The sequence below is a fragment of the Catharus ustulatus genome, chromosome 2 (assembly GCF_009819885.2).
Source record: "Catharus ustulatus isolate bCatUst1 chromosome 2, bCatUst1.pri.v2, whole genome shotgun sequence".
In the NCBI taxonomy this organism is placed as follows: Eukaryota; Metazoa; Chordata; class Aves; order Passeriformes; family Turdidae; genus Catharus; species Catharus ustulatus.
Window position 1 is genome coordinate 50,949,499 of NC_046222.1, and position 23,418 is coordinate 50,972,916.

General features: G+C 37.5%; 1 protein-coding gene across 4 annotated transcripts in view; it reads left to right on the forward strand.

The window, feature by feature from the left end:
- LOC116993024 (wiskott-Aldrich syndrome protein family member 3) overlaps positions 1-21,392 on the forward strand; it is a 62,522-nt gene extending 41,130 nt beyond the window's left edge. For 3 of the 4 annotated variants that reach the window (XM_033053255.1, XM_033053254.1, XM_033053256.1), the window contains 8 exons: positions 702-844; positions 6,692-6,826; positions 9,734-9,887; positions 10,298-10,415; positions 14,817-14,992; positions 17,587-17,850; positions 19,427-19,782; positions 20,495-21,392. In XM_033053255.1, the coding sequence (XP_032909146.1) occupies positions 712-844; positions 6,692-6,826; positions 9,734-9,887; positions 10,298-10,415; positions 14,817-14,992; positions 17,587-17,850; positions 19,427-19,782; positions 20,495-20,652 (1,494 nt within the window). In that variant the 5' untranslated portion in view covers positions 702-711 and the 3' untranslated portion in view covers positions 20,653-21,392. Of the gene's footprint in view, positions 1-701; positions 845-6,691; positions 6,827-9,733; positions 9,888-10,297; positions 10,416-14,816; positions 14,993-16,756; positions 16,924-17,586; positions 17,851-19,426; positions 19,783-20,494 lie in introns of all 4 variants that reach the window. The other variant, XM_033053257.1, reaches the window with a different exon arrangement.
- The last annotated feature ends 2,026 nt before the right edge of the window (positions 21,393-23,418 follow it).

The window sequence follows — 23,418 nt, forward strand, 5'->3', positions numbered from 1 at the left end:
TTGCCAAGAAAACCAGTTCTGACAATCGTAGTTTTCTCAGATAAATGTCTTCCTGCATCTGTCTAGTATGTTCCCAAAAACTGTTCAAGTGCTTTCCCTTACCCCATGGAGAATGCCGTGCAGCACCACCTGTGGAAAACCAATCTTCACACAGCCTGATTCTGAGAGGCACTTGCCCTTACGTATCAGATGGATTTATCTTTTTTACTGAAAACTGTCAGAGCTGGGGTAGGTCGGTGTCTGCCATAATTGGGGGCTGTAGTGTTTGGTCGATCTGGTGGTGGCTAGCTTGCCAAGGCAGGATGCCAACCTGCTCCAGACAGCGACCTTTCCTGCCACTGCTGTGGGGACTGCCAGTTTTTTATAAATGCAACTGTGCACTGAAGTCCAGTGATTCTGGAACTGCAGCACAAGTCTGTGCATACAGTAAATCTTACATCAAATCTAAGGCAAAAAGCCTAAATTTCCTGTATTGCCTGAATTTTCTGCTGCTCTGCTGTGTTCCTGTCATACTCTGGCATGAGTGCACAACTCCAGTACCCCAGTAGGAATTGTACAGAATTGGAGGGAAGGCTGAAGCAAGGCTTTAAAAGAAGAAAGGTGAGGTATTTTTTGGAGAAAAGAAGAATGTGTGCTACACTCATTCAGAGCTCTTAATTTCATTTTTGTAAATGTCATGCGTATTTGTTTGTAAATTCCAGATTGTGAGCCATGCCTTTGGTGAAAAGGAACATTGAACCACGGCATCTCTGCCGAGGAGCTCTGCCAGAGGGAATTACAAGTGAACTGGAATGTGTAACGAATAGCACTCTTGCTGCTATCATACGCCAGCTAAGCAGCTTAAGTAAGTATCTGTAACTTCCTGCAAGTATTTGATTCATCATGAAAAACTGAAGAGATGAAAAGCTTTGACATGGATTATTTTAAATAGCAAAAGTATGGTATGGGACATTGCCACTTATGTATTGTAATAATATTCTATTTAATTGCCTTTATGCTCTTCTATATTTTGAAGTTTATTAAAAGCCCAACCCAGACCTCCCCCCACTCAAAAAACAAATTGACAGAAAAACAAACAAGCAGGGGAAACAAACACCACCAAGAAAAGCCCCAACCAAAAAACTGGAGCTTAGAAAACCTGAAATTTTCTAAGGTGAGAGCAATTAGTGCAAGAAACAAGACCAACACTTGAGTTCTTGCCTTTCAGTTCTGTAGGATTGAGCCAGCAAACTCTTCTGCCTCTCGGCATCAAATGACACATTTGACTGAAATTTTAGTTTTTCATAGTGTGCTACTATTCCTTAAGCCTTCTCTTTTATATATATTTGTGCTCAATTCATATGAATGAAATTAGGCACATTGAAAGGATACCATTTGCTGAACAAACCTGCAGGCTGCTGTTGAGGTAGGCTAGCATCAGCTCTGTACAGTGTAGCCTACACACCACACCTGTCAGGTGACACCACCACTAGCAGTTCTAGAAGCATGACTGGAGTGTTTACAAGATGAACAATATTTTTGATGAAAAGGATAAGAGATGTTTTTCAGACAGTCTTGAACAATCAGCAGCTGTTGTTTGTGCTGATAGCGCTCGTCCTAGAAAAGAAATTACTGCTTCATCAGTTGCTTTGCTTTGTAAATGGACATGGTTTTAAAACTGAGAGTCTGTATGGAGCTCAGACTATGGGGCCCACTGGTGTTCAGTTCATGATGATAGGAAAAAACCTTTGCTTACGTAAAAAGAACAAGAAACACAGCATTTCCTCTTTGCAGTAGTTAGTGATTTAGGGATTTTTCTGAGCTGGAGGTCTATCTGAATCATCCTATGTAATGAGCATTTGTAAAACTATCATCTGTGGTATTGCTTAGATCTTTTGAAATAGGGATTGCACCTTTTTCTTGACCCATGACCCTGTGGCAGAATGTTCCACAATGGAAGTTGACCTGTTTCTTCCTTTTGATGCCTTCTCATTCTAGTGTGATGAAAAAATAATGAAAGATGCTTTCATCTTGTGCATTTCCATAATAATTTGTGATTTTTTAAAATCTTTATCCCTTTCTCCTGGTGATTTCTTTGCCAGGTTAAAGCTTCCTGATCTGTAATTGATCTTCATGAATAGAAACCGTTTTGTATTTCTGATCACTGTTATTTCTACTTTGGATATGTAAGTTAGGGTGTGTTGTGGGTTTTTTAAGGTGGATGTTGAGAACTCCAAATATTCAAAACAGCTTCTTTTTTATCATTATTGCCCTAAGAATTTGTAGAATTTGATTGTTGCTAAGCATTGAGTTTGTATTTTCAGATAAGCTTGCAAGTGATCTTCTGACCTTTCTTGAACAGCAACTGACAATTTTGTCTGTTATTTAGAGTTAATTTTTGTTTGCATTGTCATTGAGTTTCATTTACTGTTTTCTCAGACATTTGCTTAGTAGTGACATCCGTGAGTTTCGGAAAAATGAGAAAAATGGCTAATGTTCTAATTATACTGAAGATGTGGTAAGACCTCATTTTGGTATTGCGCAATGATTGTCCAAGTGTGGATAATACACTTCTTTTTACTTGTCTGACTTGCTAGGAATGTGTGCAGCTTTCATTTATCCAGATTTGGTCTTGGGGCTAATCTTCAGACTGTGTATGTAGATCCTCTTATGATTGTTGCTGAGGAACTGACTACTTATATTCATATCCTGCAATTTTCCCTTAGTGGATTTCTAGGGTCATCTGAAGTCTTTGTAGGCAGCCCCTGGAGTTCTGTTAGTGTCAAGTTAAAGATCTGTGCAAATAAATGATGTGTCCTTAGTCTTAACAGATGGATACACGGTATTTAACAAGTGAAATGTGCCACCAATTCTCATCCACAGTCCAAAATATGTCATGTTTGCAGAGAGTTTTTTTTCCTGCAGACAGCATTTGCTTTGCCTGTCTTTTGAGCCAACTGGGAAAAAGGAAATTATCACAGAAAAAAGCTGTGCTGGAGCTGAAGTAGTACCTCCTGCTGACAGCATCAGAGCTGGTTGGTGTTCCCGCAGCTTGAGGTGTAGAGTGAACAAGTTCAGGTCTATCTTGCAGTCACACTGGTTTTTTAGTGTTGCACTGTGAGTTCAGTGTGGATTTTAAAAACTGACAGGTCTGTACTGTTGCATACAAACTTGGCTTGCTTCTGCCTCTGCTCTTTTCATAAGACATGAACAAGTTCCTATCCAAAGGGAATGTGCTCTCAGGAGAGCTTTCTCTGTATTATGTTTTCAGATTTGATTTTGTTTCCGGCCAGCTGACTTAAAGCACAGGCAGAGTGAGCAGCATTGTGTATGTAACTGTGCACTGTTATGTAAGGCAGAATCTTGTCTAGGGGATTCACCTCCACTGGGGAGGAGAGAATCTATCAGAAGGGAACGACACGGAAGCATTGCAGCCTGTACCTGTAAGTAGCGTGGAGGAAGTGTAGTCTGTGGAGACTTGGAAGACTTTCACGCAGAGAACATCCACCAGCTTGGCTCTTAGTATTTTCTTGGGTAGATTGGCCATTAGCTCAGTTTCACTAGTTTTCAAGCAGGCCTGAGCACATTGCATCCATCTGTGTCACTCTCTTCTCTAGTACTGCTGAATCAGGCTGGATTGGAAAGTTTGCTTTTTTGTCATTAAGTATCATGCTAGAGGTACTGTGGGAAATGAGATGGCAATACCTATTGTTTTTTAATTACTGTCTTACAGTACCAAAGTGAGCTCTTAAATTGAAAGATGCATACTTTTTTCCTGCTTGTTTCTGTTTTGTTAAAGATCTAATTTAAACAATGGCAACATAGAAAACACTTGAACTATTATTTTTTTTCCTAAAACTTACTGCATCATGTTAATTGCAACAGCATTTCCAATCCTGCTTTACTATGTCACTGTTTTCACAGATAGGAGATTGACATTGTGTCTTTCACATGTTCTGGGCTAGCAAGTGTTGAAAAAAAATCAAATATTAAAAGAAATATTCTCCTGCTTTGTCTTCTAAAAGATAACTGACAAACATCCATCTCCTTGACTTTTCTAGGGGTGATGTGTTTAATCATAGGATGTGGCAGTCCTCTCAGCAGGCTGATTTCAATATATTAACATAAACTAACATCTATTAAAATTGATTGAGCTCTGAATACTGGTGGCTGAAGAATGTAATAACTGCTTTATTTAGCTGAAGAGTTGAAAAGCTTATTTTTTTCCATTGCTTGGAATAACATCTTCATCTGGAGCAACTAAATCAAGTGGGGATTGTAAATGAATTTCAGCTAACTGCTGGGAACACTTAGAGAACACTTTTAGTGTGAAGGTGGTTGAACACTGGGATGGGTAGCCCAGAGGAGTTGTGGTGCCTCCATCCTTGGAAGTATTTAAAACCCAGTTGGTCAGAGTCCTGTCTCATTGTGCTTTGAGCCGGGAATTGGACCAGATGATTTTGAACTTCAACTTTTCTGTGGTTGTGTGTGGCTTTTGTTTGGGAGGGGAAGATTAGGAGCAGGTATATAGCATACCTTTCTTATCCACCTTCCGTATACATATGAAGCACATATATATGAGCTTGCATACACTGACATACCTTGACATTTTGTGTTAGTTATTGGCTGATCTTACATGTGGTATTGAAAACTGTTACTGGTAAAGTCCTCCATTCAGCGGCAATCACTTTTTTTTCTTGTGATTCACAAACAGTGTTTTCCAACAATGGATTAGTCTAGATGTTGTTTCCTTCACGTAAGTGATCCAAGAGAGAAGCAGATTGTCCTGTTGGCTTCCTAATTGTGGCCATTTTTTTACATGGAATTATTATCTCCAGATGTTCATAGGATGAGATCTACACTGAAATTTTCACTGTATTTTTACTTTTCTTTGCAAAGGGTTAAGGTTGGTTATTGGACCCAACTTAAAATATCAGTAGGGGCTGTTCTTTTCAAAGTCCCTGTCATTTAGGTGGTTAATGCATATTCCATATTCCTCCAACTATTAGATAATTTTACTTCTTCTCTTCCATTTCTGCTCTTCAGAATACAGGTCAAAACAAGATGAGTTTAATTCAGAAGTAAGATTTGAAAGCTTGCTGTTGTTTAAAAAACATGGATAAATGGAGAAGGCAGGAATTTTTACAAGGATTTCTTGAGGAGATTTGGCTGCAGAAATTGCAGAGGGAGACATCTTAAATGGAATAGTATCTGGGTAGGAGGGGTCATCAGTTCAGTGAGCGGGAGCAATGAGTTTGGGTGGAATCTGAAATTTGTAGGGGAAGTTATGGGGCAGGTGAACTATTAAACTGGGGATCCAGAACCACTGATCTGGAGCAGGTGAGAGTTGTGGACTGGGTATGAAGACAGTCAAACTGTGGATGAATATACCTAGTTCTCTGGGAGAACTCTGGGAGAACAGTGCACAATGATCCGTGCAGCAAGCAGGGATTTGGTTTATCGCGTGGCACCTTCTGTCCACTGTAGCCCTTTCAGGGAAGGGCCTGAGGCTACAAATCTATACTAGGCAGTGGTGAGGCCACACTTTGAGTACTGTGTCCAGTACTGGGCTCCTCAGTTCAGGAAAGACATTGAGGTGCTGGAGTGGATTCAGAGAAGGGCAACAAAGCTGGTTAAGGGTCTGGAGCACAAGTCTGAGGAACAGCTGATGGAGCTGGGTGTGTTTAGCCTGGAGAAGGAGAGGCTTGGGGGCACCTCATCATTCTACAACTGCCTGAAAGGAGGGGGTAGCCAGGTGTGGTCAGCCTCTTCTCCGCAGCAACCAGTGACAAGATGAGAAGACAAAGTCTTAAGCTGCTTCAGAAGTAGTTTAGGTTGGAGATGAGGAGGAATTTATTCACAGCAAGTGCAATTAGACATTGGAATGGGCTGCCCAGGAGATTGTGGAGTCACCATCCATTGGAGATGTTTAAAGAAAGACTGGATGTTGTACTTGGTATCATGGTCTAGTTGATGTGATAGGGTTTGAACATAGGTTGGACTCAGTGATGTCAGAGGTCTTTTCCAATCTAATTGATTCAGTGATTTGGTGATATGGACTGCGCTGTCCACTCTGACAGTGATTGAGAACATACAGCAGGTGAAAGGGAGGCTGGAAAGGTTGTGTACCAAGTCCAAATGGCCGTGGGTAAATGTGGCCAGTGGCCTCTGACTCTCAAATGGCTTCAGGGACAGCAGTGTATGCAGTCGCTGTTTGTAGAGGTAAGTGGGCTGCCTTGCAGGAGAATTATCTATTTCACGCTGCTTTAATTTTGATGTTGACCTGTGCTTGTGCTTAAAATTAAATCTTACCTACTATAGATTGTAAGATTTTAATTTCAAAAGGTACTTCAGAAGCTTTTATGGACTGCAGTGACTTTAGGCCTTTTCATCACAGAGGCAGGTTTTAATGCTCGTTTGTCTGTCAGTTGGCACTAGTTCAGCTACATGAGGATTAGAATTTGTAAGTCTCTCTGTGTTTTTAAGAAGACTGCTAACCAGGATGTCCAGAAGAATAGACTTCAGGCAGAATTTATGGTATATTTTGGCTTTTTTGTACAAATTTGTTGACCCAAATTTTGCTGAATGACAAACTGCACTGTTGTAATCCTAGAGCTACTGTGTTTTATTATACTTCATGATATTGAAACTAGTTGTCTTGTGTTTTGTAAGCCACCAGCAAAGGGATTTCTTTGTCTATTTTCTTACACAGGCAAGCATGCTGAAGACATATTTGGTGAATTGTTTAATGAGGCCAACAGCTTCTACATCAGAGCAAATTCCCTCCAAGACAGAATTGATCGCCTTGCTGTCAAAGTCACCCAGCTGGATTCAACGGTGGAAGAGGGTAGGTAATTGCATGAAAGCACTGAGCCAGAAGTGATGTTGACAAGACCGCAGTATTTAATTGCACAATAACCTCTGTCTTTTCAAAGTAATACTGTGCTGATATTTCATCTTGTTGTCTCAGTAAGGCAAGCTGGGAATAATCACTTTAGCAGAGCAAGTAAAAGTATTCTTGAATCAAGAAGCCCCTGTAGCAATGGAGTTATTAAGCTGCCTTTTTCACGAGGAAAACTTTGAGTTTGTGAATGTAGTAAATCATAAATGAATAAATATAGATCTTAGTGGAAGTAAGTCAGAATATTGGAAAAGGTTTGACACACTGAGTGTCCCTATTAATTTCAGGGTAGGGTAGTCTCAAACTACATTAGTACATTAGTCTGTTCTGTGGTCAAAGATTTTATAATAGTCTGTATCAAAACAAGGTACTGTGTTTGGATCAACAAGGTGAAATTCTTTAGGGGCTTCTATTCACTAGTATATTTCCTTTAAGAATATTTATTGCTTATAAGCTTGGTCATTCACTTCATAGATACACAGTTTAAAAAAAAATTTAAGTAACATCATTATATTGTTTGAAAGCACTTATTTGGGTAGATAAAGTATTTCTTAATCTAGCTTTAAAAGCTGGTAACGTGTGTCTTGGCCTCCATGCTACGTGTCTGAGCCAGCCAATGCCTGTACTTTCTGTTTAGATGATTCCTGACATTTACTGAAATGTAAAAGTTTTTTACATCAGTACAATACTGTAATACTGACTCAGTTAATGCTACTTGTGATATATTTAATAGTGCTATTTATATGGTGTGTGTATTTTACTTGCCGTTCAGATTTTTGTAGTTTATATAAATTATTAGTGCCAATATTAAATTTTACTGTTGATATTGAATAGTGTAATAGTGTAATATTTAGCCTTCCTTTTTTAGCTGGTTACTGTCTGGCAATTATTATGTGTCATTCTTTTATGGTTTTGGAATGTATTAACTGTTAGACTATCATAGTTGCTTGAAGAAGCTGTAGATGCCCTATCTCCAGAGAAACCTGGTTAAGTGAAAGGTGACCTTGTCTATGGTAGGAGGATTGGAATGAGATAATCTTTAAGGTCTCCTCCAAACCAAACCACTCTGATTTTTTTTTTGGTACAAACACCTGCATTTTACTGTCTTTAGGAGTCAAGAGCTATATGGGAACATAAACTAAGCTCCTTTGGGCTTACTATTTAGCTTAGTTTTTGAGGCATATTGTTTTGGTACTATGAGCAAACTAGGTGATATTAATATCCTGTACTTTTGGAAATGCATTTCTGATCTTGGTTTTGCTACTGTTCTCCCCCATTTTTTCTTTTTTAAAATGCCTCATTAATGTCTCATCAGTGTTATGTAGTACCACCCAGCTAGTTTTCAGAGTTTGGAGAATAATTAAATGCAATCTTTTGAAAGGGGAAACTAGTGTATGGACTGAGAATTTAATCAGTGTTTATTTTAAACTGGCAGCAGTTGTTACTCTTGCATTGCTAATCATGCTTCATATTAATAAGCTGTATATACAAACTGCTGTCACCTTAGTGTCAGTAGTAAGTTTTATTAGCTCTTTCCCTGTAGAAGTTGAAGTCTTCATAATAATTAATTGTGCTGTCAGAAATAGTATGTTTCTGAATAGCTTTGGCATTTAGGCAAAATGTCAGTTGCAAGGTTGTTTTAAAATTCCCTCAGATTTGATTGCATCAGTGATTTCTTATATTCGTAGCTATAATTAATACAGTGTATAAAAAATATATTTTATATATAAAAAACTGCAGTTGGAAAAACATTTTCTAAAAATTGAGGTTTAGTTTTCAAAACTATATAAATAACTTATTCTAAATATCTCCAGAAGAATATATTTTTATTCCTTTGAATCTCTTCCATCAAACAAGAATGAAACAATTCAGATATATACATCTAAATCTGCCTGAAATACCTTATGCTTACAGGAAGGTTTGAATAGAAAGTTCTTTCAAAAATTATGCAGTGTCATTGTAGACAACCCAGTGAAGACTTCAACATTCTCTTCAACTGCAGTCTAAAACCTGTATTTCAAGGTGCTTTGGGGTAGAAGATGATATCAAGAGCTTACTGCCACTTTTAAATTGCGATTAGCCTTTAAGTGGATCTTCTTTAATGGTGATTGCTGCATCTCATGAAAACTTGTATTAAAAGAAAGTCTTTATTAAAGTGGCAGGAAGAATTAAAACCGGCATCAGTCTTTCCTTTGAAAAGAAAGAATGAAAAGCCTGGTGGTGTTTTCCCCAGAGCTGTGTATGTGAAAAGATGAAAGTAAAGTATGAGAGTGCAAGTGTTTTTCTCTGTAGAGACGTGATCAAAACTTAAGAGCAAGGAGTGTTTAGTTATATGGGAAGGCATGGGAGTTGCAAGAGAGAAAAATAAGTGGAACTCTGCCTCTCACAGGAGGTTGTTGCAACTGTAATTTAATTATGCTTAGAATGGGCTAGAATGTGTATTGATACCCTGTGCAATTATAAAACACACCATGTCAGAGGAATAGCAGACCTTGTGTTTCAGTCTTGAAGCCAGTCTTTCTGCTGTTAGAACTCCAGGACAAGCCTTATAAAAAGGGGAAATAGTTGGACAACTGCACGTGACAGCATTCTTGGATCAAATTCCAAGATACATTCCATAGTCCCATTATTTTAAGTGAGGTTCTGGACCAGGTGAGACTTAAATCAGTGTTAATATGGTAATGCTTACCATGTTATGCCTTTGTGCTTAAATATCTGGATTATCCACTAAGTAAAAACTTGTCTTTCTGTTAACTTGCTGAAAAGAGTTCAAATAATTAGTGAAAAATGGATGTTGTGTATCCACTTTCATTTGTTTCAGACCTGTGGTAAATGTACTTCTGTTTCTTACAGTATCCTTACAGGATATCAACATGAAAAAAGCATTCAAGAGCTCAACAGTTCAAGACCAGCAAGTAGTTTCAAAGAACAGCATTCCAAACCCGGTGGCTGATATTTATAACCAAAGTGACAAACCACCACCTCTGAATATTCTTTCACCTTATAGGTAAGGAAATACTGATTGTTTACCGTCTTGTACTTTGCCCTTTATTTCCTGGTTGTATGCAGAGAGTAATTATAGCAGAAGGGAAAAGCTATATTGAGATTTGATTTTTCAAGACTGATAAAACTCAATCTGCAATAAATAATTGATTTATTTTTAAAGAATGGTATAGCAAAGCATTTGCAGTGTATTTAATTTTTAAGAATGTTTAATTGGAAGGTAAATGTGTAGGATTTATGACCAAAAGATGTGGTTTTGCTGCTGCTGCAGACAGTGGTGGTATTTGTCGACATCCAGTTAGGTAGGTTTGTTATTGATATGCTTGAGGCTTGGATGATCATCAAAGGTAAGTTTTCTGGATTTAAAGCATACTAATTCATGTATTTTTAGCTTTTTTTCTGCTGTTTTTCCAGGGATGACAAGAAGGATGGATTGAAGTTTTATACTGATCCTTCCTATTTTTTTGATCTTTGGAAAGAAAAAATGTTACAAGATACTGAAGATAAGCGAAAAGAAAAGAGGAGACAAAAGGTAAAAGGAGAAGTCATAATAGCGCATAAAAGCAGCCACATCATACGTAGTTTGTGTGCGTGGAAAGATTGTTCCTCTTTGTGTGGCTGTAGATTCAGTACATTCCATTTTTATAGCTTATCCTGTCTATTTTAAGAAGGCAGCAAATTGAATTTTAAGAGTGCTGTGGTTATTTTCCAAGATGCTTTCTTGAATCCTTTGCCAGTATCTGCTTATTGGTACCCAGAAAAATGTCCCTGTTGAGCTCCAGAAAAAAACATTGTAGTGGGAGAGGAAAGGAATTATAATTAGAGTTTTTTCCTTTCCAATTTCCCTTTTTTTCCATTCTGATTTTAAAGGAAAAAATACAGATGCTTTTATAAGAATTTATAAAATCACTTGAACATTTCTTTATTCCTTTAGAACGACTTTCACAAAACTACTTATATATATAAGTTACTTTTAGACTTTAACTCAGGCAGCACATCCTGCTTATTTCCATCCATGGTATATTTTTTGAAGATTTTAATTGTCTTTTAACAGTCTACAAATGTAAATATGCTCAATTCCAATCATGTAAAATTATAGCCATACCTCACAGAAATACTCCTTGACAAATTCTAGCTGCAGTGCTATTTGATTTGATTAAATATATGCCAAGTCTAACTAAGAAGAGAGCAACATAGACTTGAGGTAGCATGGATAAAGTTCACTTTGTGATGGGGCAAAATCTCAGGTTTAGCTTTCCAGAAGATGCTTTTCAAGCATTTCGTGGCTGGGTCCTTTAAGAGAGTAGAATGGTTTGGGTGAGATGTCTCCCAGGCACACTTTGTTCCACAGGTTGCTGAACTAAATGTTTTCTTTTATTCTTGTCCTTGTGGTAGCAGTAACCAGGAATGAATCCAGAGCATTTATTAACAGTTTGATAGCTGAATTTAAATTTTCAATCTATTAAATGAGAATTCTTTAGTCAATTTATACTCTACAGAAGCACAAAACTTGATAGTGGTTGAGAAACTGCTCAGGTGAAATAAACATGTATTGTTTAGCAAAGCACAAGCCAGACATCCAAATGCCATCTACTCAGCTGACCAAACACAGCTAGTTTTTAGCCTCAATTTTTCAGGTGCTTGGTGATGTTAAAGAGTAGTCCCTGCACCAGAGAATCAGTTTTCAGTATTATTTTGGTAATTTGCCTGAAGTGCTTGAGCTGTTACAGCAGGAGGTTTCTGAGGAGTTTAATTTTCATGCCTCAGATACCATGCTTTTTGTTTCTGTATACAATTTAATTTAAAATATCTAACAGGCTACCTCTGATTTGGCTCTTCCAAGGGAACTTTTTTCTGAAGAAAACTGTAATTTTAATTATCTAAGTTTAAAGTCTGTGTAGTTTATTTTTTTTACTTTCTGTAGATCAGTGTCTGAGAGTTCAGTGTAGTTTTGACTTGGTATGTATTGGTAGTATTCTAAATTGAGTTACTGTAGAGGAGGCAGTTGTGATTAAACAACGTAAGGTTCTAATTTGCTCTTTATTGTTCAGCCTTTTATCTGAAAATAATTAGCTATTTAAACAAGTAAAATTTTAAAATTGGAAGGTTATATTTCAGAAATGATTCTTGATGACTTTTGTTTTGATAGGATTTAATAAATTTGTGGTCAGGAAAATACTCTAGGCTTGTGCTTCCAGTTTTTTTGAAAGTATTGCAAGTACTTTTTATTACTAGCCCTTAATTCTTTATTAAGATGCTTGAAATATGCTTTGCTAATTCTTGATGCAAATATCAAACTTACTATTAACTCAGCCCTGTTTTAAGGCTCTAATGGTTTGTGTTTGCTGAAATAATTTCCTGCCAACATGAATGATGTACCTGTTTCCTGTCTTAATCTACAGCCCCAACTTGTCTGCCACAGCTTCTATTACAGTTAGTTAAAAAAAAAGTAACTCCTCTTAATATTACTTTAATTTTCTGAGAAATATTTCCTGCTCTAATTATCTAGAAAGGCTTCAGCTCCCCTTCAGCTCTGTCATCTTTGCCGTGGGTAGTAAAGCTAGAGCTGTCACCCATTGTCAAGGGAATGAAACTGCTACAGGAACAACTTAAAACTATTTTTAGAGGTATATGTAACTTTGTCAGCTGCTAGGAATAGGGCTGTCCCACTGTTTTGGAAGACAATTTAATGTTTTAGAGATGTATTGATATAATATTTAATCAAAATATTACTACCAGTAGGGTTTAGTACTGCTTGAGTAAAAAGGATTCAAGTGTATTTATTTATTAGCATGCTTACAGATGCTGGTGTGGAACAACCTGTGCGGTTGAAATCTGATCCAATTAAAACCAGCTGAAGCTTTGTGTTTGTTGTTTATACATTCAGATATATTTACCTTTCCATTCCAAAAAAGGCATCTCTTTAAAACTAAACTTCTAAATAGTAAGCAGTAACTGTAAGCAGTCATATAAGCACTTGTTGTATAGGAATTGTATCAAAATGATTTTCTTCTCAGTAGTATCATATATTGGTCAAAAGGTGGATATTTATTTTATTTAGAATCTTGCAAGAAATATGTAGTTGTGACCTCCACATGAGAAAATTATTGTTCTGAAAGAAGACAAAACTAAGTGTTTTCAGTGAAAAGGTGTACTTGGACTTTCTTCTGAAATATAACATGATTCAGGTAATAAAATCTTAATAAATGATTTGGGATGAAAGTCAAAAATTAAAAAAATCCGAAACATTTGCAGCAAGTAATTGAAAAAGATGAAAAGCTTTTAATAAGCATATATTCAACCATGATAATTAGTAAAACTTTATATATTTAAAATAAAGTATGTCCTTTCTGCTTCAAATCCTGTATTGGCAGAATCTGATGTGAAAAAGTGGTTATCAGTCATAAAATTGGTGTAACTCTGAAAGGTTTGTGGAGGAAACATATTTTGGAAGAACTGATTAAGGGCTGAGATGATCATTGTTATTTAACATAAATCAGACCAAAAATCTGTTTACTGTAGAAATGAGCAAGAGTTGTCAAAACATTTGTGTGTTGAACTTCAAGTAGTCTTTTCTGTCATTCTCAGTGTTAGCAGGGTTGGCAGGTCTCTCATGCAAACATACATGAGCAAGCAAGAGATCCAAAACAAGGGCAAGTAAGCAATTTGATAGTTTTTTGTTAGTTATGTAATGCTAACACATTATTTTAGAATTATTTCCTCAGTGCTGTTTGACAGTTGGAGTAAAAAACTTGTGTTCATCTGTGATGAACTTTTTGTTGAGATGGCTTTCTGACTAATATCCCTTATTTTGTGGGTCTAGAGTCCCCAGTTAAAAGCCTTTCCTACCTGAATTTGACCAAGCTCTTCTCCCAATACAATTCATTAACTGCATTCTCAGAATAGCAATATAATTCTTTCCTGAGAAACTATTTTTCTAGCAGCCAAAAGCCTAATGCCAACCAACTAATAGATAAAACATGTATTCTAAGGTGTGGGATCTAGAGCTGACTGAAAAAAACCCCCTATGCTCTCATGAATATTGAGAAAAGGAGTAGCAAACCCTTCTCAGTCTGAAATGAGCAATCTTGTTCAATTTTTTGTGATGAAGCACCAGAATGATTTTTATATTCATACTGAGTAGTCAGAAGTAGGTGAGTACATTTCCAAGGTATGAAAGCATTGTGTCCCAATATTAGGAGATACTGATGTTATGTTGAAAGATATGAGCAGCCAAGTTTGTCATGAACCTATCAAGCTGTAATATTCTACTGGCCTGAGTATTACTGACTCACTGCATAGAGAATTAGTGCAATTCGTTTTTATATCAGAATGGAAAACGACAAGGAGGAGAAACTAGGAGGATTTTTGGTAGTTAATTAGATCTAAGAAGGGAGAGAAAGGTAAAACAAACAGAAATAATTTCACATAGACTATGGAATAGGAATGACTGTCCAGTTTCTTCATACTTCTCCAGGCCCTGTTGATAGTGACCATAATGAATAACCAGAATAGCCCTGAGCTTATTTAACATTCTCAGAAGTCTGATATTCAGGAGATGAAAATTTCAAGTGCTTCAGGGTGGTCTAAATAAAAGACATGATGTCAGAAGAAGTTCAACTTTCTGGCTTTCAAAATTGGTCAGATGTTCTCTATTAGGAAAACCAGGAGGTTGGCATCACATGCATCCTTACAGAACAAAGTAGCTCACGCATCCTTACAGAACAAAGGCAAATCAAGAGTCCTGCTACTAATGAGGTTCCTAGCATAAGAAGATATTCTTATTTCAGTGCAGAGAAATTTTATGAAGACTTGGCTTCATCTGTAAATCTGGTCTTATTTTCATGCACTCTAACTGCATTTTAACCAGCTTTTTTTCCTTTCCTTTTTTTCTCTCTCTTTGCATGCTTTATTTCTTTTGTTTGGACATTAGGAGCAAAAGCGTATAGATGGCACCACCCGTGAGGTGAAAAAGGTTAGAAAAGCCAGGAACAGACGCCAGGAGTGGAATATGATGGCATATGACAAAGAGCTTAGACCTGACAACAGGTTGTCTCAAAGTGTGTACCATGGAGCATCTTCCGAGGGATCACTGTCCCCAGATACTAGGTCTGTTCACAGCAAAGCTGTTTGTTATACCATAGTTGTATGTTCAGCAATACTGAGTAGAATTAGGTGTTTTTACAGGATGGGAATAGTTAGACAAAACATACAGTTTAAAACATTCTTTTCAAATTTATTCTAAAGCATAAATGACATAACATGTTCTGTAATGGTTTTTTTCTTCCTCAGCTTCACATGAGCATTGTGTCAACATAAAGTTATGTATTGCAGAGAAAGAAATGTTTGCTGTATGCTTTATATTTGACCTTCAGTAGCTGTAGTTACAAAGCATTTAAGCCTCTACTAGATAATGTCAGTAGCTCTTCCTTAGTGTCTAGTTTGTTGTTTGGTGCTCTGCTGGTAGCTTAATAAATATTTTTCTGTGATCTACTCAGTCAAGAATACTTTTGCCTGTAAAGAATGCTTCAGTGGGAGAAGAGTTCAGCTTTTTGATGTTAGAGTAGTCTGAAAAGCAAGCTACAAAACCAGATGAGATGTTATTGCTTGAAATAACAAAAATCTCTGCTAAGTGATACGTAGCAGAATTCATCTTCACTGACTGAGATTCCTTTGAGCTCAGTGGGAGTTACCTGATGTGCATTGAAGTCTTAGTTTTTACACTAAGCTGATCTCACCAGATGATTTTCCCACTTACTTTATTTCCAATATCTGTTGTGATTATGTGCTAGCAATAAACATAGAAATAAATAGAATCCACTGGAAAAAAAGTTAAATTGTTGAATGGCTAGGTTGAGGAGACAGCTACCACTGCAGGAGTGTGGACTGATACATGTAGTCCGCTGTCCAGTGGAGATTAATTTAAAAGAAAAAAATCTGCTCAGAACTTTGTAACGTGGTCTTTGTGAAAAGTAATGAACTTGTAGTTGAAACATACTATTTGATATTGCTGATGGTCTTTCAGTAATGTATTTATACTCCCTCCCTGTCAAAAACCTGTTGTTTGGTTGGTTTTATTTCACAGTTTCTAATGCAAAACTTTGTCTCCTGTTAGTCTTAGTGAAACACTGCAGACTGACAAAGTTTTACATAGGTCAATCTAGCAAAAGGTATGGAGTTTTTAATCAAGAGTTCTGTTTCACACTTTCTGAGTCTTTTTTTTTTTCAGATTTAACAACTTGCTTCCAGGATTCCTGAGTTTAAAGTATCATAATGACATGATTTGTTTTTATCTCCCAGCAATGTCAACATGTCTTTGGCTGCTTGCAGATATCTGTGGTATTTGCAACCTGTGGGATTTTTTTTAAGCAGAAATTGTAGGACGCCTATCTGTGTTGGATTTTTGATGTTGTTTGTGTGACAGATAACGTGTACTTACATAAGCCTTCTATATTTTGTAAATTATGGAGTATTTTACATTTCAGTGAATCAAATACTTGAGGTTGAGTCCTGAAATCTGTTTTACATCTCTGAAGGGGTAATTCTGAGAATGCTAGTGAGGTGGAAAGACGGCTTTATTTTTTCACCTTGGAGTAGTCCTAAGCTGTAAAAAACCCATACATATAGAAATATGTACTGGTTTGAGAGACATTTTCATGCTGCCAGCTACTGCATGAGCAGTATTTTGTAAGTCAGGTCCCAAAGAAGTGTATGTGGTTATACTGTGGTTTTTCTTCTACTGCTAAAGTAAAAGAAAAAATGGTCATATTTCTTCTCGTTTTCTAATTTTAAGTCCTAAGCATTAAATGTTGACATCCAAGTGTTTGGTCTCTGGCAATTTACAATGTATTTGTTATACTTATTGTACTTTAGAGAGAGAAACACAAGCTGAATCCAAACAGAAACCAGCAAATTAATGTGAGAAAAGTAAGAACAAGAAAAGAAGAGTGGGAGAGAAGGAAAATGGGCATTGAGTTCATGAGTGACGCAAAGAAAATGGAACAGGCAGGAAGCATGAAAGAAGACAAAATGCCCAAAGGGTTTGTTATTTTGTTTTGCTCAAAGCCCTGGCTTTTTGTTGCTTACCTTGCTTCCAGTCTCACAGATAAGTGCATCAGTTCACTGTGTTCACTAAAAGCCAGGCTGCACCATTGTTCATTACTAAAACAAGTCTTCACAGTAATGGGATGAAAAGATCCTTTTGCTCCCTCTCTTGGGCTTATTTGACAGAGCATCCTAGACTTTGTATCTTTATGAACTCTCTGCTCAACTAATACTTACATTTCCCAGTTTTTAAGCCTTTCCAACAAAAATAATTGTGCAAACAAATAAAAAGCATTTTCTAACTTTTGAAATTGGTTTTCTCTGCGTTGGTAAAATACATTCTTCTGCATAATTGCAAGTGCTTGCAGTATTGCTTTTCTTTTTCTGCTTGTTAACTTGAGGCAAGCTGGTAAGTATTATCATTTCAAACAATGGATGTCAAAATCATGGTCAAAAAACCATAAGCTTCCTTATGGCTACTAAAATTCTTGTGCTTTCTGTGGACTTAAAAGGGAGTGGTGCTTAATAAATCGGGGAATCCTCTTGCAAGAAAAATAATGCTGATTGTATTCTTTTTAGCTTGTTTTGTTAGTTATATAGATAATGCCCTGTTACACTCACATAATCTGTTCTTCTGCATCAATTTACTTTAATTTTAGGTCCCATGCATCTGACGTTACAGATTATTCTTATCCTGCTACTCCGAATCATTCCCTCCATCAGCAGATAGCAATGCCTTCCTATGGAGCAGGAGATGGTCCACAGTACATGGCAGCATCCCAAAGCCATGAGCATGAATACAGACCACCCTCCACCACTGTACGGCACGCCACTTTAAACAGACCTCAGCAACCGCCTCCACCTCCACCCCAGCCTTCAGATGGCCAGCACAGCTCAGTACCTGTGGTACCAGCAGAATATGGGTAAATCTGATTCATTCTAGTGGATTCTTGGCAAAACCAGAGGAATGCATGTTTTATCATGACCATGTAATGTGTAATGCATCAAAGAAAAAGACCCCAAATACATTAGTTACCTCCTTGGGGAGGACAGAAGAAAATTTGTATGAACTACACTTAAGTGAAGAAATAATGAAAGCAGAAATGATGAAGTTTGTATTGAATAAAGTGTGTATTGGTGAAGTCAGTATGACTGTAAAATATTAAGGGTGCTAATACAATATTGAAGAAGGGATAATTTTCCTTTAAAGTGGAAAGGATAATTTGGATAATATTTTAAATTTCAGGAAATGTGCAGAAAGATTATTTTTGATTGTGATTAATCTGGCAGTCTTTGTTGCATCCCTGAAATGCCTTTTTAAGAGAAGCTTATGACAGAATTGGAAGAGGTCTCCTCAGACACAAATTCCATACTACCACAGGAGGAATGCCACTTTTTAATTCAAGGCACAGATTTATCAAACACCTGTGTAGATTTTTTGCCTGAATGAATTCTGAAGGAAGGCTTGCTCCAGAGTTCTGGTTTTCTGTAGCAAGAAAACATCTGTTTTCTAATGAGTCTGTCTGTTCTTTTGTGTAAATAGCTTAAACTTTCAAGTTGTAATGCCAGGAAAGTTGTAGTCATTCTTGTCTGTGTTGTGTTTTCTACTATGCAAGCCAAGGTTTGTCATCCTTGCTTGAGGCATCCTGGGATAGCATTTGCCTGATTCATGGCTATCGTGCTGCAGATGACCCAGTTAGGAGTGACTGCTCCAGCCTGCCCTTTCTGTGTTTCCAGCGTGTAAGGCATTACTGTGCTTAGTCCTCAGGTCCATGACCGTTGTTAGGGTGTCACAGTTGTCATACACTGGTGTCACTCAATGCCACCACCCACTTGGCTTCAACTCCTATCTCCTGTATCTAGTTCTTTACCTACTTCATAACTCTTATAAATTCTCTTTTTTTTTCTGATTAAGATTTCTTTCAATGACATTTTAACAAAGAAATTAGCTCTTCCCTATGCCTCCTATTTAAAGAATCAATCAACTTAATTAAGTGGTATTTAAACTGATAAATTTTACCAAAGAAGCACATGAGATACATTTACCTTTAAATGAATCTTTTCTTTCATACTTTTTATTGTTCTATATGTCTGTGTCCTCTATTACCTCTTGACCTTCTATGGAATTGAAGGGTATAGTCTGCAGTTTCCTTAGTCCCTTTTTCATCAAAGACTTTGCACTTAACATTCCCGCAGAGTAGATGTTTAATAAAAAATGCAGCTTTATACTTAACTGGGCAGGAGAATTAAGATATAAAGCTCACTTTGTAGAGTGCTGAAAGGACATTGCTTTTAACTTTAATATTTGTCTTAAATCTCAATATATCAGCAATCTTTCACAATTCTTACATGTATAAGCACTTTCATATTTAAATCACCAGTTTAAATTGCTTTTAATTTTTGTTTTACCTGAGGTTGGAGAAGTGTAGTTTAAGGGGCAATAATTTTGTTAAGTTCTAACTTTGAATGCATTATATGTTTTTGTTCTGTTTTATATAGGATGCTCCCAGCTCAGATGGTGGATTATTACAATCCTACAGGTCCTCCCCCTCCTCCTCCTCCCCCTATGATTCCTTCAGCACAAACTGCATTTGTTAGTCCCCTTCAGCTTCCTGTGCCACCTTCCCATTCCGGACTGGTGACTGGCTCTACATATGCAGCTACTCATCCTCCTCCTTCTGGTGGGCTTGTTGTCACTGCTCCTCCTCCTCCCGGCCCACCTCCTCCCCCTCCAGGCCCTCCTGCTGCAGGTGCATCCCTCTCTTCCTCCCCCATGCATGCTCCTGCAGTGTCAGAGGCAAAGCAGGCACCGATGAGTGATGCACGGAGTGATCTTCTGGCTGCCATCAGGATGGGTAAGTGCACACTGAGATTTAGGTATTCCTTGTTTTCCAGTGAGAGCACAGTGTTTTCCACTGAAATGAGTTTATAGCTTCTTTTCCCAGCTGGGCAGATTTCATTAACCACAAGTATCACACACCTGTTCTGACATTTATCAGCCATCAGGTTGGATCATTATCTAACAGCTAAAGATGCACAGCTTTGTTAAGCGTGTTTTAGTGTTTGTGTGGACCTAATCTAATGAATCCAGCACTCGTGTTCATTATGTAAAGTGCCAGTAGATGTACATGGATTTTTTTGCTTCTGTTCAGAAGAACTGAATTACCCAATACCAGGCTTCAGCCCACTGATTTTTTTTAACCAGTGACTCACAGCTCTTCCTGACCTCACTTACAATATGGAGCTGTAGGTCTAATATTGTTTCTAAATATAGTTTTGAAAACTTTCATTTTGCATCAAAATGACCTATACAGTCTTGAATATTTAGCTTCAAAATATTGTTGACAGTTTTAGAAGTCCAGAAGTATTCAATCTCTGAGAATTATTTCCCATCTGCCTGTTTTGTCTTTGCCTCTTCCTTGCTCAAGGAGGCTCTCTTATCTCAATGCTCATGTTTTTTCCCTCCTCCTAAGTATTTTGTGGGAATACAACAGACTCACCAATAACAGTGTCAAATATGAAATCTCTTGCCTGGAAAGCTTTGTCTGAGAGTAATTGTCTCTGCAGGAATTCAGCTGAAGAAGGTGCAGGAGCAGCGTGAGCAGGAGGCAAAGCGCGAGCCCGTTGGCAATGACGTGGCCACCATCCTGTCGAGGCGCATTGCTGTGGAGTACAGCGATTCCGACGACGACTCCGAGTTTGATGAGAACGACTGGTCAGATTGAACGTGGTCCAAGCCTACTGGCAACTACATTAAATACTTGGCTTCAGTGATTGCTTCGTTAGCAAGATGTAAAGCAGGACATTGACATGTATTAAGGCTAGTAAGGGAAGTGCTAAAATTGAATTGGTATTATTCAGAATGCAGTAGCTTAGCAACTCTGGTAATAATGATGTGATTATGCTTATGCAGATCAGAAACTTGTCTTACTTTCAGTATTTACTGCATAATACTTAAGTGCCACTAAATGTAGCAACTTGTGCTGCGTGCAAAATATGCTGCAGTTGTTGCACTGTTACAGAACCAGCATTTTATTTTACTTTCCTGTTCTTGAAGGGATAAAATATATTTTTTTGACTTTACATCTTATTCTTTTAATTATGTAAACAACTTAGATACTTGTGAATTGGTCTGGTTGTTAGTCTTTGAGGGCAGCTAACTGTATGGCTGAGTGAAGTGTTGAGTTTCATAAATGTGACTTCTAACTTTTTTATTAGGTACTAATTATGCCCACCTTAGTCTATTTTTAACCACTTCTGGGCTTAAGTTTTTATGCTTACAGAACTGATTTTATACTATCTTCCTTTTTATCTTAAAAATGTAGCAGATGATGAAATGTATACTTTGAAGAATGAATCCACATGATCCAAAAAGAACATTTGGTGAGCAGACAGGATATGTCTGTAACAGTACCCGCTCTAAGTTGTTGGCTACTTGTTGGGAAGAGCATTAGGGGGTCTCTACTGGGTGTAAGATGCATGTCTGTGTTACAAATTAAAATGAAAATACCTGTAGAGCTTTTCAGTCTTATGATAAGATCAGCTGAATGCAGGATAGACCTGATGGAAACTCTGTGGCTGATGCAGTGCTGCTGCTGCTATTATGAAAGATTGGAACAGTCTGGATCTAGCAATCAGATACATTTCACAAGTATTAAACTTGGTCTTTTTGCCTGTAGGTATAAATGTGTGTAAATAAGTTCAGTTGTTCCTGATTTATACATGTGTAGTCATGTAGCACATTGACTCAGAATTCTTACTTTGAATGTATTTCTTTCCCAGTACATCCCCTGGATAAAACATAGGCAGTTAAAGCAGTTTTGATGGCTGTTGAAGTACTATGCCAGATATATCTATACACTCACTTTCTCAGTCCTTTCCTAGGCATAGTTGCTGCCATGAAGTCTGTTTTGACTGTCTCTGTTTTCCTTGTTTTCCTTTTTTTTTAAACCAGCAGTACAGTATTAAAATGGTTTGTTTTGTTTTTCTTTTCTGGACCAAGAGTTCAGGCTGCTGCTTTGCCTAATGAGGCTTTTAAATTTTATTCATAGCAGGGAAAGATTTCTTTCCTTACCAGATTACAGTTATAATATTTGTAACAGAAGTCAGTGTAATTCCAGGTCTAACATTTGGTAAACCTTCTTTGTTCTGTGAGACCCCCCACCTGTTCTTAAAAGAAGTATGTAAAATAAAAAGAGAAATGGAAGGTGATAATCTAACCTGTGTTTACACCATTAACAGTTTTAGTCCTGAGAATGTAACAGTCTAACACAATGTTTGCATGCAAACTGTTGGCTACTGCGTTGCTGTTTAATCTGCATATGATTTTTCAATCTGTGGTGGCTGCCTTTATGGTAGAGGGATAACATGCTGCCTCAAGGCTGGTGTTAAAATTCATCACACAAAGTATGACCAATCTCTGCATAGTGTTGAGCAACACAGCTCTTGGTAACCAGGGGCAGCTGAAGGTGCTCACTGATCTCCGTCCCAGCTGGAGCTGGCTTAGTCTTTGCCTTAAAATGCAGAGCTGAAGCGTGCTTTATTTTGTGTCCTGGAGTCTGAGGTCTGTGTGTCCACCAGGGAGGACAGAATTTAGGCTGTAGCCTGATGGTGGCTACATCTCCACCATGTAGGAGATGGCTTGTCCTTACCATCATGGTGTGCTTGCACAGTGGCCTGAAAAATTACTCTCTTCAGGCAGCTGAAGGTGCAACTGGGACCTCAGTGTTACTGCACAGGTGGTGAGAGCATTCTCCATGTTCTTTTGATACATGCTGAAATGAAATGTCTCAGCAGAAAATTCTTTCCAATCTACTGAAATTTGATATGGCAGAAGATGTATTTTACGAGCACAGAAGTTGGGTGTGTCTGAAATTTTGTAATTTGTGCTTATTTTAAATAATAAGCATTAAACAAAGCAATCAGCTGTGACCAGTGAAGATAGTGTAGATTTTTCAGTCATAGTAGCCAACCTGTTTTTCTGAACCTGCAATGTTGTAATTTTCCTTTTGGTATTTTATGGATGAAATGTGAATTGAATTTAGTGATGTAAACACTATTCTAGGCTGTTTTTATCAGTTTTATCATACTTCGGGTTGTGCATAAGTAACAAATATGAATAAAATCTCACTTTTGAGCCTGTGTTTCTTTCCTTAGATTAGTAAGATTTTGCTGTTAATCTTTATTTTGACTTATCAATAACAGAAGTAAAAATATAAGGCTTCCAAATGCTATCTCTGCTCCCAAGGCATGATGTTCCTGAGGTGTGAAGGATGGAGTCTGCAAAACCAGATTCCCTTGAGGTGCTGCTGCTCCTGCTAATATCCATACTTGAGTCTTTTGCAGCCTTGATTCAAGCTCAAAGTTCCTGGCTGTTTTAAGCAGGTATGAATTTCCCTACAGGTAGCTTTAGGGATTTCTTTTCCCAGTGAAATGCATTAGAGGCCAGCTTTGCTTCCAGAAAGAACAAGGCAGAAAATACAAGTTACATC